Here is a 15,963-nt window from a genome sequence, read left to right on the forward strand (position 1 = left end):
CTAACCATCACAGAACACTCTCTCCTCATCTCATCTGCATTACCCCCCCACCACTGTGTCTGTTTTTTAGCCTTTGGAAAGTATGTTGGGTGTCATACAAACAGGAAATGGCATTTATAGGCTAGTGAGAATGCTTATAGAAACCCAAGAGTACCAGAAAGTACCCAGTGATTGACCGGCGAATTTCTGGTGGCATTATAGACATTGATATAAAACCTGATAACAGCCTTTTAATGTATGATCTGCCTTGGATACTCAAGCTGGCTTTGAAGACTGGTGCATCACTCACATTATCCGTCAGATATGACTTTTATATCTGTGTTAATTTTTTTTATGCTGGCGATATGGTGACTTGGACAGCGTGTTGATTATCTGACCAGCACAGACAAAACTGGGAAAGCAGTACTCACAGACAGCCTGCAGGTGGCGGCGTCTCTGTATGATGATGGATTGAACAAGCTAGCCACGGCATGAGATCTCATTATCAGGTTTCTTACATCATATTTTGAGCTATTTTTGCGTTTTACTGCGCAGATCCATTCAAACGTGTGTAAATGTCGCTTGTATGAGGCAGGATCTCATAGAAGTATAAATGGCAAATAAAGTGGAATTTTCAGCTTTTATGTAACGATTGTAGGCATGGGCTACTGACTGCACTAATAACACTCCGAGGTAACTGGGTATGACAGTCACACTTTTTGCTTAAGGTGAAAATGAGCGTCTAATTCATCCTCATTGAGAAATTCAGCAAAAAGTGATTAACTGTCAAATGCAATTTGGTACATTGTGACAACCATTGCTATTGCTGGGTTGGTCCTTGCAAGTTGTGGGCTAAGTTTTACCCATACTTTTATATATATATATATATATATATATATATATATATATATATATTTTTTTTTAAAAGACATGATTTTTTTCTGGTTTTCTGAACTAGATACACGAAATTGGTCTTAACGTGTGAAATGAATGCTGTGGTGGACTGAGGAACGAGGATTTGATTCTCACACGATCGAGCAAATCACTTTGGTGTAACAAAGAAGTGGCAAAAACATGCACACATGGAATCTTGGAAGAATGCGGAACTTTTCCAAACATGCGCCAACATTCTGCCGTTCCCAAGCAACACCACATTGGTTATTTGATTTCTATAGAGGAATAATAGAATCCAGTCCCTTTGTTAGACATGAAATTTTAATAGAAGATAAAAACAAAACTATTTTGAACAATTGACAGAAATATAGTTGTTTTCACTGTATGAAAAACCACCTTATTGAAGAAATAAGAAATGTCACCTAATTGAGGCTGAGCCTCACTTGTTGAGTCGGTCGAATCAGTGTGCATGTACGGAATGCTATGACTTCATATCAAATAGCCGACACAGTCATATCACCGGTGGACTCTTGAGCAGAGCCCATAACCCCAGGGGCTCCAAGCCCCTAAGAGACTCTGCTCTCTGATCCTCACTTGTCACTTTGGATAAAAGTGTTTACTAAGTAAATAAATGTAATGCAAATGTAACAAAATACAATGGGTAAGATAGCATCAGTGCATGTGTAAAAGTGTGTGGGTATAATCGTTGGTGTAAAAATAACTGAGCACCAATTACAAAAACAACGTTGGGCTGTTTGCCTTCTTTTTTTAAGGATAAGGCACCTGGTCCTGCCCTTGCATATTAGTATAATCCAGGATCTTGGGTTTGGAGTCCAATCCCACAGCACCATCTACAGAGAAATCTCTGAGAGTAGCTAGTAGTGGAGAAGTGGCAGTCTGACCAAGGTTCCATGGAGTGCGATAAAATTGGATTTTTTTGGGGGGGAAGAAACTGTGTTTTGCAATGGCTGAGCTAACATAGTAGAAATGTTCCAGACTGAAGTGTGGAAGATTCCTCAAAGAAGGTACGAAGAACGGATTTGTGACTAGGAACCATTTTTTTTTGCATAGAGTAGATGGTTAGATATATTGTGTGTTTGTTTAGGGTATTTCATTTACATATTGGAATTCAGATTGAGATATTGAGATCGCATGAAGCACGGAAAGTTCACATATTCTTAAACTGCCCTTGAGACAGCTGGCAGTGTGCCTCCATATCTGTTGTTTAAAACATTTTTTGGACATTCTTCCCCTTGTAATGCTTTTGTGCTCTTCGCAGTGTTGGGCTTTATTGAATTGTGCCCCCCCCCCAGCCTCCTGTGATGGAGCAGATGTAGCAGCTGGTGTAGATGTATCACAGATTGTTCAGCTCCATGAAGAGTCATTCAAGTCTGGAAGGCCTTTGTTCCGTGGGTTTGCCCACACTGCCATCCTGCTGGCTAAACAAGGCTCTTTTTATTCATCGTGTCCAGGCAAGGGAAGGGTCATCATCTTACGGGACCACCTCCCACAACAGTAAATCTGGAAGGGAGGGGGTGTCTTCTGAAGCACTGCCCATGTGAGCTACTGCTCATCTGCCCATGTGGAAGTTGGAGCGGCCCATTGATTAGTCATGCCTGGGAAAGGACTGTGTCCTGTTGTGTCATGCAGTGCTTATTAGAGATTATTGTCAAGACATCTGGGGGTGCTGAGGGGTGAGAGAGAGAGAGAGTACTCCTGTCCAGATGGAGTGAATCGTAAAGGGGGGCAACAGGGATGGAGCAGGATTAGTGTGTGGTTGGGCTGTGGAGAGGGCAGCCCACGGCCGTCCTGCTCATTTGCCCGAGATGACCGCCTCCCTGCCAAACCCCACATATCGCTGCGGGGTCACAGAGGGCCAGTCCGGTTTGGCTGGTTCTGCTAGGAGTCCCGCCGGGCCAGGGTTGCTCCAGAGCTCCCGTAGCTGGTACAGCGTATGTGCCTTCACCGCCTTCTCCAGGAGCAAAGCGCATTTCATCAGCCTGCGGGACAGTCTGCGGAAGAACCCTGCCGAAAGCATGACCAGGGTGCCATTAACGGGCCACTGGAGGGTCAGCGGCTTGCGGGCTCCCCTCCCTGTTGATGAGGTACGGCACATTTCATGGTGACAATCTGGATTGTCCTTCATGCTTTCATGCTGGGTGCTTGGGAAAGCCTTATTCCATACGGACAGTGATCTGCCTCATATTTTTTGGTTATTGAGTATTTTATGTATGTATTTTATTTATATTATATTATATATATATATAGGCTAGCTGGTTTTAGAGTTTTCTGGGCCATAGCGTTGAGTCTGGTTCTTTATGTTCGTGCGGTGGAATAAAGTTCTATTCATTTTATTTATTTATTTATTTATTGTCAGAATTAAGAGTTTTGTGCTCAGGAGACATGGAGCTCTGTTAAAAAAAGTGTGGTGCCCTCTTTGCACTTTTCAGTTCGTGGCTTTGCCGTCTTTGAGCATGTAGGGCTGGGGTGCTCCTCCTTATCACTCATGGTGGTGCTGAGTGAGAGTGTGGCGGATGGCTTAGGGGGAGGGAACGATATAGCTGGTAGGCAGTATGTGTATATAGAAGTACTGTAGTTCCTATAGACTAATCGGAAACTTGAGGTTTTCTGATCCATTGGCATTGATCCGGTTTCGTTTTAGCACTTTCTGCTGTTTTCATTTCATGCAAGTGCAGGCAATTAGTTGGCATTAGACTTAAAGATGGAGTGAGCCACTGGTAGCATGACTAATGGAGGAGCAATGGAACAACAATTAGACCCACCCCATCCCCCAAATGTGACGTGCGACATGTTGGATGCGGTTATAGACTGCTATTAGTGTCTCTGTGGTAGCCCCCACCCCCAGATAAGTGCTCTGAAAGCCTGGACTCTTCAGATCCCATCCCAGGACATGTGCACTTTGAACAATACAGCTCCCTTAGCCATTCTTCAAATTCCCAGTGAGCATTTAATGTACAAAGAAGCCTTAAAACACGCTCATGCATGGTTCTGGATAAATGTTTTCCTGCCTTAGCCATCCTGTATTGGGTGCTCTTTGCTTCTATGGCAAATGACTTTTGATTTGAACTTCGAATGGGGTTTGAGTATTACCCAAAAGACAGCTGTGCTCTGCATAAAAAACCAGGGTTTCGGAAAAGTGTAGTAATATATTTCTGGTGTTTAGTGCACAAAAGCACCTTGGCTGAAACGGAACTCTTGTTTCCGTTAAAATCTGTCCTTAAACCGATTCACTGCTTGCTAAGATCTCCTTAAGGCCGCAAGTCAGCTTGTGCCTTGTGCCAAACGTTCACGGCTCCCGCAGCAGCCACTTCGTCTAAATTATGGTGCTTGTTTCTGCCGCCGGTGCCCTGCAGGGAGTGGCTGTTCCTTGGCCGGGGTGCCGCCGGTGCCCTGCAGGGAGTGGCTGTTCCTTGGCCGGGGTGCCGCCGGTGCCCTGCAGGGAGTGGCTGTTCCTTGGCCGGGGTGCCGCCGGTGCCCTGCAGGGAGTGGCTGTTCCTTGGCCGGGGTGACGCCGGTGCCCTGCAGGGAGTGGCTGTTCCTTGGCCGGGGTGACGCCGGTGTCCCGGCCTCTGCTGTCACCGTGCCACACACACTCACACGGCACCTGACACCCAGCAGAAATGCCTCCCTGTTTCTGAACCTCGGCAGGGAAGTGCTGTCACACATTGACATGCAGAAATATAACCACAGTGAGGCACTTTTCAGTTGTAAACAAATCACTCAGAATATGCTGTTTGTTTTCCATCAATGAAACAAAAATTAATATCAGTCTTATTATTTGGAGGTCAGCATGAACTTTAACCCGAATGATTCAGTTCTTTTGTCCTGTTTCTCACAAGCCAGCCCAGGGTCATCAGCAAATTGCTCAGTTCTTCCCATTTATACGAACACAAAACATCTGCCTGCCCTGACATCCTCACAGCCCACCATATCCTCCTCCCCTGTTACCATGTCTTCACCACCATCTGTGTTTCAGTGTTTTATGTTGTATTCTGACCTTTGACCCTGTTGTCCAGGAGACAGATGCTGTTCCTCCTTCTGCTCCCATAATCCCCGTGATCCCTATATCGCCCATCCCAGCCAAGACCCCTGTCATCTCTTCACCCACGTCACAGGTTCTTTGTTTTCCTGTTCATTTGCTTTTTTTATTATTATTTTTTTTTTTTCTTCCTTCATCCCCCATTCGACTGCTGTTTCGATGCAGTTAGAGATCATGGCCGGGCAGTGACCTGCCTGCTTTGGCTACGGGTCTGAATGCTTTGCAGAGGTGGAGAAACCGGACAGGGAAACCTGGAAGAATAAGTTTAGGTTGAAGACGCAATAGCCTTTATGCTTCAGCATTGCATTTTCTGCAGTATGAAATGTCATGTATTTGAATTGTAGTCTTCCTCCTCGGTGACCTGTAATGCATGCCTGCATGCTTGTTTTCAGACATGCACAGTGTATGTTAATGCAGCCTCTCAGCAGACTGGCATTTCTAAAGCATGCTGTCTGCGCGGGGTCCCGTGTGGCAGAGGGATGCTGATGTATGTGTTTGTGCTCTCATTTCCAGGCCAATCCTCCGCCTGTTCTGGTGAACACCGACAGCCTGGACTCGCCGTCATACGTAAGTGTTTACATGCGACGCGTCTCTGCCGGCGTCTCCGTGATGGTGGTCAGATTTTCGTAGCATTTTAAGCATTTTAATGCCCCGTTTTGCCACATTGCACAGCAGTATCTATCTCAAGCCTAGTGTTAGTTTGTTCTCATATTTGATTAGCCAGAAATTCCTTTAAAATAAGTTTTTACATCTGTGTTTTTCTGAGAGAGTAGTGCCTTTGCTCATTTAAGAAGTAAAGTGTGTGGGTGTGTGGATTAGGTTTATATTACATTGTGGGGACCACATGTCCCCCCACAGTGTAATGAAAATCTTTTTTTTTTTTTTTTTGACATTGTGGGGACCATTTTTCAGATCCCCACAAAGATAAAAATAAAAATCCCAAAAGTCTTATGTTTTGTTTGTTTACTTATGGTTAAGGTTAGGGCTGGGTAGTGGTTAAGGTCGTCATGTTGTTATGATGAGTTTTCCTCATAGAAATGAATGGAGAGTCCCCACAAAGACAGAATTACAAGCCTGTGGGTGTGTGGGATGTATTAACCCATGAAGGCCTCTCCCGATGCTGCAGATGTAGCATTTGCATAAGGGTGTGGCGGAACACAGGGTTAGCTGTTTTTGGTTAGCACTATCCTTGGTGCTGAAGTGGAATGCTATCCAGACTAGTGCAGAACCTGTTGGGCAACCATGTAGCAGGGACAGGGTAGAGCAGAGCCATTTGCTGGGTGTGTGAGGGCGTGTTTGTTGTTCTGGTATAATCCATGTTGTATCAGTAGATCTAGTCTATACTCATCACTCTTCTGTAATAAAGATGACACCCATAACTGATGGCTCTTTAGACCTGGAAAGTCAGGGAGCCATAGGCCCAAACCACAAGCATTCTACTCTGGTGTCTTTTCCCTGGTCACCATGGAGAGCGGGTGGTTTCAATGGACCATTTTGCCTACGTACTGGAAACTACATTTCTGCCCTACTGGGCAAGGAAGAGAGTGATAAAACCGGCTTAACTGTGCCCCATTTGGCGCAGACCGCAGACATGGAAGCCACAAGAGAACGTGGAGGATTAGTGTCCCTCCACCGCAGTCGTGACCGGGGTAGCTGAAGGACATCGCCCTCGTTTCTGTCATCGCTTCAGTGCATGACAGTGAGGGAACTCTTGTCTACCTGAGCTGCACGGTGCCCCTGCCCTCTCCGGGTTTTATGCTGTTGGATCTGCGTTTAACAATCACGGTTGTTCTGTTTGCGGGAGACCTGGCTGAGACCGATCAGAAAGGAAAGGTCCGTGTCTTCTGCATCATGCACTCCCGTCAGCTTTTTTCCGAGTGGGTTTGGGGCGCTCTCAGAACTCTGCATCTGGTCTGGCTCTGACAGTCGAGTGTGGTTTCTGTGAGTCTGCAGCAGGCTAGCTAAGGCAGACCTTCCTTCGGGTCCATCGTCACCCGGGATTTCGGCACCCTTGACCTAATGCGAGAGCGCTCTGACGCCGTGCGCGAGTGAAACATCTGCCCTCACAGCCGGCCTGTTTGTGGTAGCTAGGCAAGTGCACCATTGGCCATATCCAAGCTTATTGATTTTGTATTTCTCTACTTCGTCAGGTCAATGGAACAGAAGCTGATTATGAATATGAAGAAATCACACTTGAACGGGTAAGGGAGTGGCATGCAACCCAAATACTCTCAATCTCTGTAAGGAGATGGAATTTCATGTGTGTGTCAGATATGATTGATTTGTTGTGCCAAGGTATGTCACCTGTAAAAGTGCCTGAGCGTCGCGTAGCATTCAGAGCAGCTGGCTGTATGTTTTTTCCTACTGCTCTTTTGCCGCATCCTCTGCAAATTTACGTAGGAGAGTCTTGTCCAGATTGTTGCCAAGCCTGCTTCTGTGAAACGTATAGCTATGGGTTTTAAAATGGAGATTTAAATGGAGGTGAAATAAATGGCTGCATAAAGTAAATTATCCTTAGATTGTCAGTGTAAACTAAAACAACCTAACGATATGCACTGTGTCGATCAGTAGATCCTCCCCTTTGAATTGGAGAATCAAACTTGACTGTAAGCTTAAGAGTTCAGACTCCTTTGAACCTGATTGAATGCATATAGTCGCGACATCCGTTATTAAGGCGGAACTTTCCATTTAGGAAAAATTTTTTTGTAATGGATGCACGCCATGAATTCAGTAGTCCCCTTTGAGCTCCATGCGGCCTTTTGAATTAGGCATGGAGGCATCAGATCACTTCTGAGGCCTTTTGAACACGCTGAAAGACTCGAAAGGGATGCAGCACGTGGCCTGGCAGGTTTAAAACGTCACTTAGCGGCTGCACAGGACACTAGATATCTGACCCCATTTCAATGATTCATCTGCAAATGTCCTACATACCGTGGTTTTGCCGTCCGACTTGACGTGTGTGTATTACCAGCCTGAGAATGACTCCGGTCTAAGCTGAAATATGAGGCTGACAGTGGCAGGAAGTACTTTTTCCGGAGCAGGCGTGTTTCGTTTAACCCCACTGTAATCCCATCTTTGATTCGCGAGCTTATCGCCGAACGTAAGCCTGGCGGTCGATTGAGGCTTTGTTGAGTTTTTGGGGGAAGGGTCTGCTTAAAAACCAGACCGGGCCACGTTTTTGGCGACGGGTCTATAGCCACTTTATCGAGAAGCTCCTTCATCCAACGGATAAACAACAAGGTCCGTTTTTCTTTTTGGTTTCTGAGGCAGTTGCGTTAGATGGGCTTTTAAGCTCAAACTCGCTCACATGGGGGATTGTCAGGTACACTAGTTCTACAGCAAAGCTGATCCCAGATCAGTCGTGGACAGTAATGTCTGGAGCTTTGACGCTGCGCATGGTGATGCGTTAACCTCACCTTCTGTCCGCCTGGTGGTTCACAGGGCAATTCAGGCCTGGGCTTCAGCATCGCCGGCGGTACAGACAACCCCCACATCGGCGAAGACCCCAGCATCTTCATCACCAAAGTTATCCCCGGGGGAGCAGCGGCCCAAGACGGCCGGCTCCGGTGAGCGCCCCCTGGTGGCTCATGCGTGTACACACCCTCTCTGTGCCTGCTGATCCCTGTGTCCCAGGACTCACCTATTCTCCATCGTCTTTCATTCATGGGCCAAAACTGCCAAAAACATGCTGAGGTTAATTGGAGTTAGCAAATTGCCCATAGGCCTGCATGTGTGAGTGTGCCCTACGATTGGTTGTTCCCGTAGCTTCCGGGATAGGCTCTGGACCCCCCTTGACTAGGACAAGCAGGTACAGGAGATGGATGGATGGATGGATGGATGGACAGTTCTTTCTGAGTTTTTGCCCACCCCCTTTAATCCTTGCATTTTACTCTGAATGTGCTCTTCCAGTTAAATCCTAATCTTTTAAGTGTGTGCATCTCCGTTCCCCTCTGCAGGGTCAATGACTGCATATTGAGAGTGAACGATGTGGACGTGCGAGACGTCACTCACAGTAAAGCCGTAGAAGCCTTGAAAGAGGCCGGGTCTATAGTCCGGCTTTACGTCCGGAGAAGGAAACCGCACTCAGAGAAGGTGATGGAGATCAAGCTGGTGAAAGGCCCGAAGGGTGAGATGGCAGGCAGAAGCCTCTTCCGTATCTGTGCAGAAACCATTGGGTACATTCATACTACAGTAAATTGTAGTCAAAATTTTCTTTGTCCCCCCCCCCCCCCCCCCCACCCATTTGTAGTTAAGTTAGTGACAGATTTTCAGTGTCGTGCAAATTAATCAGTTATGTGTGTATGGCGTCTCATAGAGTTTGAGCATGGGACTAATTAACACCTGGAGCTAATTAGCCCGTGAGGGAGAACGTGTCGTCACTAGAACCCCATGTGTTCTGTGTCGGATGATATGTAGAAGCCATTTTAACGATCTCCAGGCCTAGCAGCGCCCTGCAGCCTATCTATACCACCAGGCCCGATTAGCATGAGGTGTTGCTGTGTCCCATTGCCACGCTGTGTTATTTATTTCAGAGGTGCTGTCATGGCAGCCTGTGCCACGTAATAATGACAGTAGCAGTTATGCTCTGCTCATTCAGTTTTTTCGAGCAGTGTGTCATATCTTCCCTCTCTGAGTGTCGTCCCTCTCTCTCTCTCTCAGGTCTGGGCTTCAGCATAGCCGGGGGTGTGGGGAACCAGCACATCCCCGGGGATAACAGCATCTACGTCACCAAGATCATCGAGGGCGGGGCCGCGCACAAGGACGGGAAGCTGCAGATAGGAGACAAACTGCTGGCTGTAAGAGGAGGCCGTCAGTCAGCAGTGACAAGCCGCTCTGACGCTGCTGCCTAAATTCGCTGTGTTGGCATCTCCCTCACTACTGCTCAGGGCGAAATCTGAGAAGGCTAATATATTTTGCTTAAAAAAAATGAGTTTTAATTCTGATACTTTCCTTTTGTCTGATGTTGATGGCTGTTTCTAGTAAAAGTGGCTGATCGACATGTCTAGTTAGGATTGAAAGAGATTGAGTGGGGTTAATTTGACGATGTGTTGAAGCTGTCGTGGATTTTAAACTCCAGTCAAAGTGCTGGGGCTCCTCTTCCCGTACATGGACGTAGAAGCTGAGTGTGTGCCCTCTCTGGGGTCTTTGAAGGTGCTGGGTGTGGAAACTGGATCACATTAACTTAGCATCATATTTTCCATGACGCTCCAACATTAGGCTTTCCTCTGGGGCCTCTAGCCGCGTAATTACCGCGTAAAATCACTGCTTCTACCTTTATCACGGCATCGCTAGGAAACCAAAGCCTTAGCATCTGGGAAAAGGTCATATTTAAAGTGAACCAAATTTTTTTGATAGTGTGCTAGTAGCATGCTGTGAATTTCAATTTTTTTCCCCCTTTCTCTATAATTATCCGTTTGGTAATCAGCGATAATTAATGGCCCGGCTGTGTGCGCTGTTTATGCAGTCAGCTGTGTTGACGTGTGGGCCTGTTTGTCAGTCTCTCTGCTGTCTGTCACCCGTGGCCCCTTTGAAACAGCCCCCTGCATCCTGGGGTGCTTTCCTGGCAGGCAGGGTATCACGATTCCCCGCGCTGGGGGAAAGCGCTCCGATCAGTGGGTCTGCTTCCCGTTTCCGGATCCTGCAGTTTCCTCCCACACATTTGTTGGCCATCGACGGAATATAAATTAGTCGGTTTTTGTGAACCGCTGCAAAAATTTTAAGACAATTTACCTGGTAAATTGACAAAACACCTCAGTAAGTCTTCCTATTTTTTTTTTTATTGAAATGGCCCTTCGTTTTACCTGACTTCCCGTTTCATCGTGTCACCAGTCGTACCCGTGTTTGCCAGGGTGTCTCTGAGTGCCGCTCGCTTTCCTGTAGGTGAACAGCACTCCCCTCGAGGAGGTGAGCCATGAGGACGCGGTCACGGCCTTGAAGAACACCCCGGACGTCGTGTACCTGAAGGTGGCCAAACCTACCAGCGTCTTCATGAACGACGGCTTCGCTCCCCCTGACATCACCGCCTGTGAGTGCGTGAGCGCCGGCCGGTGCTCTAAACAGGGAGCACTCTCATATTTTGTATTTTAGCCGCTTTTTGGTGGGGGGGGGGGTGTTTCAGAGAGGAGGCTGTGCCGTCCTCATTTTTTCATTGGTATGATGTCATCCCTGCAGTAAGCCGCTGATACGTTGCCAAACCTTGGGGTGTTTCATCAGTATATTGAAGCAGTGAATAGCAGATTAAACCATAAGCAAACTTCCTGGAATATGAGCCTTGTGTGCCCGCCCCCTGCTTCTGATTAGCCGGCATAAACCTCCCACCCTCCCACCCCAATGCTTATCGATCCGCTATGACTGGCAGCCGCGCCATCGTCAGCCCTAATGGCTCCATCGATAATTCACGTCTGCCTACTGCCCAGCCATTAGCGGCTTTGGCTAACGCCGAGCGGCCCCCCAGTCCGGCCAGGGAGCACCGGCTGGAAGTGTGTTTATACCTACACCCTGCAGCACTGAGTGCTCCTACACTGCTTCTGCAGTGCTCACTGCCACGCTGTGGAGTTTTAGCTTGTCCCCTGCTTCTCACGTTAAGCTCTGCATGGTCGCCTCTGGGTCACAGCAACACAGACTTGTTGTATCCTCCCACAGTCGATGGATTGATGCGACGGTGAAATTTTGGGCGACCTCTTCTCAGGAGGGACGTTCTAGCTGTCAGTATTGTGTCCGCTCTGCATTTATTTTTATTTTTTCTCATTGTCTTCCCCTAGTTGACAAGCTGTCTCAGGTTTGCTGCTTGAATGACTGCAAAACAAAACTGAAATCCAGGGTGCATGAATGACAATGGTGTACACTAGACCAGCCACTGCCTGATAGGACCCTGGCCGATGAAGGGTGTACCATCACTTCGAGACGTTACTGTGTGTTCAGAACACTGTGTGGTTTATAGTGCGAGCACAAAAACATTCTTACATGCCAGTCCCTTCAGGCAAGGTGTGTCCTTCAGCACCAAAGGACCTGTGCTTTTTTACTTAAGTTCAAGTTTCACAAAGTCAGATACCTTTTTTTACAATGCCATGCAATGCATCTATTTAGCATACTCTTTTATCGAATGTGACGTACAGTTCAAAGTAGGGTCAGACAGTCCCTGGAGCTATTGGGGGTTAAGGGCCGTGGTCGGGAGCCCAACGGTGACATCGATGTGCCAACTCTGGGTGTGTGAACCGGTGATCACGGGCACAGTGTCCTAACACCACTCCCACAGTTCAAGGTGAATATTTGGGAATAGTTAGTCACTGTGTTCCGTATTTGTTCTCCAGGTGGCTGGTATTTTACCCCGTTTTTGCCCTTCGTGAGGCTGTTTCCCGTGTATCCGCTGAGATTTTCTGTGGTGAACATAAGCGCAGAGGATGACAGAGGTTGTGGGGAGATGCAGGAACCAGCAGGTCAAGCTAAGCTAAGCGGCAGCAGCTGAGGCTGCCCTTAAGGCTCCTTTTAATACATTATTGGGCTGTTTATCAGGCTTTCCGTGTCAGACTGGCATTTCGGATGAGGAACAGGCACCGTGCATGGGCTCCATCATGGGGATGCCGCTGATCCAGCTGAGAGGCGCGACAGCAAGAGGCTGTTGGATTCAGTCGTTGGATTTCATAGCTTCTCTCAGTTGCTAATCCGGGAGTACGGGTGTCATGGGTTATGAGTAACTGTGGCATTGGGCTGGCTGAGAGCAGGACCGACGAACGAAGATCGAAACCGCTCGTCTTCTCATGTCAAAAACCCACAATCGACTTTCTGATCCCAGAAAAATCTGCCCTCCGTGTGAGCTGCCGGCCGAGATGTCACGCTCTCAAAATGCCTGTCTGGGTTATGAACCTCCCCACCTCGTCTTCTGACTTTCTGCTGGGCTCATGATTAGAATTTTGAATTGGGTGGTGTTTACTGTGTTTTATTTATCTATTTTTTTATTTATTAACAATTGACCGTAGTGTGAAAGTGAATGTCGTGTGATATTCCTTTTATTCACATGACTGCTTGACTGTTAGAATGTTAAATCAGTCATGTGACATGATCTTCCCTATTGAATGCTGACATTTGTGTCAATAGTATAATGCACAAGGGCATAGATCTGGGTATGGATGGTAAGGATATGTCACTGCCAATATTGTGGGCGGGGGGTTCGGGGCTGATTTGATCTCTACCGATGTTAAAACAAACTCTACGTCCTTGATGGTACACATCTTCTCTCGAAGAATCTGAGACTGAAAACTGCTGATTTTATTCCAGTGGGCTTGCTGTCAGTTTAGATTTATTACCGGGAATGAAATGATTCTGTGAGCATGGAAGCTCAATGTTTTTTGGGTCCTTTGGTCACATGATCACCAAAACTGATCAGAGGGACTTCTCTGTCTGACCCTCCTGCGTAGCTTACTCCCAGCACGTGGAGAACCACGTCAGCCCCCCTGCGTACCTGGGCCAGCCGGTCGTCACCAACACCACCACCTCCACCTTGGGGCGCTGCTCTCCCAGTCCCCCCAAGGCCCTGGCTGGGGATGAGGATCTCACACGGTAAGAAAGGGCACCACCTTTATCTGCTTTCTGCAGACTCATGGGGGGATTTTAGCCAAAGGGAATATTTCACCTTTCACTCCGCGACCATAACATTAATATTCGATGTTCCGTCATGGGAAAGCAGGGGGGTACAGTGTGAGGCACTGTGGCCGGACACCTCCAGGTCTGGGGGCTAATGTTCTGTCTTTGCTCTGTCTGTCCGTCCTGTCTGTCGGTGGGTGGGTGGGTGGATTATGTATGTATTACATTGTGGGGACCAAATGTGATAACCTGTTATTTTGACCGAAAAATGGTCCCCACAATGGGAAACTTATTTTTATAAAAATCGGTGGTGTGGAGTTTGCACGTTCTCTTTGCATGGGGTTCCGCAGGGTACTTGCAACTTGAATGGTCTTAATAGGCAATAGCTTGCCTTGTTAGAAGTTGCCCTGTAGCTCCCATACTGCTTACACTTGTACCTGGGAATTTATTAGAAGCTGAGTCTAGCTACACTTAAGTCTAATCGTCTCCTCAACGGCATGTATGTTTGCAGCGTGCTGTTTGCCTCACTTGTGGGTGCTTTTGTCCAAAGTAATTCTGCATACGTAAAATGTAATTGGGTACTCCAGTTCCCTCATATATACTAAAGCCATATATTTAGGCTAACTGGGATCTCAAAAGAGCCTATGTTGTGTGGGGGTGGCATGGACCCCTACCTGGGACGCCCCCGTGATGTGATGGATGGATGGATAGGTGGGTGGATGGATGGATAGTGGGGTGGATGGATTACCAGTTTCTGTTTCATACACAAATTCCTTGGATTTTCTTTCTTGTCTTGCTTTTCTTTCATAATGACATTAATGGTAATATTCCTCCACTCTCCCCACGGTGCTATGTTGGTGTTTGCTGTCCCCCTCTTTTCACTCTCCTACCACCCCCGCTGATTACACTCCTCGCCCCTATCTCCCAGAATCTCTCTCGCTCTTCTGCAGTTTCAGCTGAAATTGAATAGATAGTCATGCAAGATTTATGGAGCTTAATTAATATGCAGAGGCGCAGGCTGTAATTTTACTTTATGGGAGTGCGGCCTGACTGGCGGCTCTGAGACAGCCTCTGCTATTGGCTCGTCGCGGAGCGCAGCTGCCCCCGGCTCTTCCGCTGTGTGCAAGTTGCACTTGACTGCAGACCTGTGAACTTCCAATGACTTCCAACTTTCTGCAGTGACCTTGAGTGGATGGGAACAGTGGCGTTGCCCACCTCCCCCCGCAGTCTCTCAGATGATTTGAACTGAGAGGGAGGGATCGATGCCTCCGGAGGCCTGAGACTGTTCTGTATGGTCCACAATACATTCCTCCAACTCACTATTAAATCTGCCCCCCCCCAATCCCATCTCACCACTGATCAGTAGATTATTGATGTTACATCTTTTTTTTATTATTATTATTATTCTCCCTCCTTTCTCTTTCGGTTAAAATAAAAATGAAATAGCAGTCCTGTTAAAAGCCTGAGCTGAAGAGTGGCCCCAAGTTCTGTATGTTCGAGTCCCCCTGCTCTAGGGGGCCTATTAGAATAGCAGAGCATCTTTTAGCATGTATAATAGTTTCCTGTTATAACTTCCAGCCTCCCCAGCCAGCGTGCTCACATGCCTGGCTGTTTCCTTTCTCCCCCATGTGTTGGGTCCCTGGGCCCTGACCCACCCGACTACGGGGGTTAATTCAGTCCGACGCCCCTCCCGTTCTACTGCTTAGAGCTGGCAGCCCATGCATCCAGACAGAGTTGGAATTAAATGGCTTTATTTTCAAACATCTGAGAGGGTGGGTGGGGGGGGGGGGGGCAGATGGCAGCAGCCTGGCAAAGGGGGCCGTGGGCATGAGCAGAGAGGAAGAGAGGAGAGACAAAACAAGCTCTGCATCCTGTGGTCAGGAACATCTCGTTCATTTGAAGAGAAATCTGCTCAACCGTAAATAGTAACCTGGCAGCATTTCGAGTGTCAGTTTTAAGCCGGCAGATTGAAATTTAGCCCTTTTGCGTCACACGCCAGTAACATTTTTCATGACTAATTCGTATTGACTGACGTTGATAAGAAATGCAATCCATGGAATTATCGATAGAAATTAATCTGAAGTCATCAGCTCACTGCCATGGCGCAGCGAGCAGATGATGGGAAAGGCAGGTGAATGTGTGGATGAGCTGGTGGTTGGTTTCCGGACTTGTTTTATAGCGTTTTTAAGTCGCGTCGTGCTGTTTTCTGCAGACTCAAACACAAACGTTCAGGTGACGCCGGAGCTTTCGTACCCTGGGTTATGTCAAGCTGAGGTTAATGAAGCATTTATAAACTGAAAGTCGCCGAGCCGCCAAAGCTATTCAATATCTCACTATGCAGGAGTCCTTGCCTGTACTGCCCTCTACAGGTTGCTCAGGTGCATGACGACTCCATGGCTCAGTCTGATGTTAATGGTGCATGCTGAACATGTGCATGTGCTTCTACTTTG

General features: G+C 47.4%; 1 protein-coding gene across 22 annotated transcripts in view; it reads left to right on the top strand.

Annotated features, from left to right (window-relative positions):
- Positions 1-15,963, top strand: part of LOC125716317 (discs large homolog 1-like protein) — a 110,242-nt gene that overhangs the window by 67,766 nt on the left and 26,513 nt on the right. For 13 of the 22 annotated variants that reach the window (XR_007384315.1, XM_048988468.1, XM_048988470.1 and 10 more), the window contains 8 exons: positions 4,911-5,009; positions 5,447-5,500; positions 7,084-7,134; positions 8,375-8,499; positions 8,890-9,059; positions 9,593-9,729; positions 10,814-10,958; positions 13,348-13,489. Coding sequence is in view for 21 of the 22 variants with exons in the window: in XM_048988468.1 (XP_048844425.1) it covers positions 4,911-5,009; positions 5,447-5,500; positions 7,084-7,134; positions 8,375-8,499; positions 8,890-9,059; positions 9,593-9,729; positions 10,814-10,958; positions 13,348-13,489 (923 nt within the window). In the remaining variant the exon portion in view is untranslated. The remainder of the gene's footprint in view (positions 1-4,910; positions 5,010-5,446; positions 5,501-7,083; positions 7,135-8,374; positions 8,500-8,889; positions 9,060-9,592; positions 9,730-10,813; positions 10,959-13,347; positions 13,490-15,963) is intronic. The other 9 variants (XM_048988456.1, XM_048988462.1, XM_048988472.1 and 6 more) reach the window with 1 other exon arrangement.

This window comes from Brienomyrus brachyistius, chromosome 21 (assembly GCF_023856365.1).
Source record: "Brienomyrus brachyistius isolate T26 chromosome 21, BBRACH_0.4, whole genome shotgun sequence".
NCBI classification, from domain to species: domain Eukaryota; kingdom Metazoa; phylum Chordata; class Actinopteri; order Osteoglossiformes; family Mormyridae; genus Brienomyrus; species Brienomyrus brachyistius.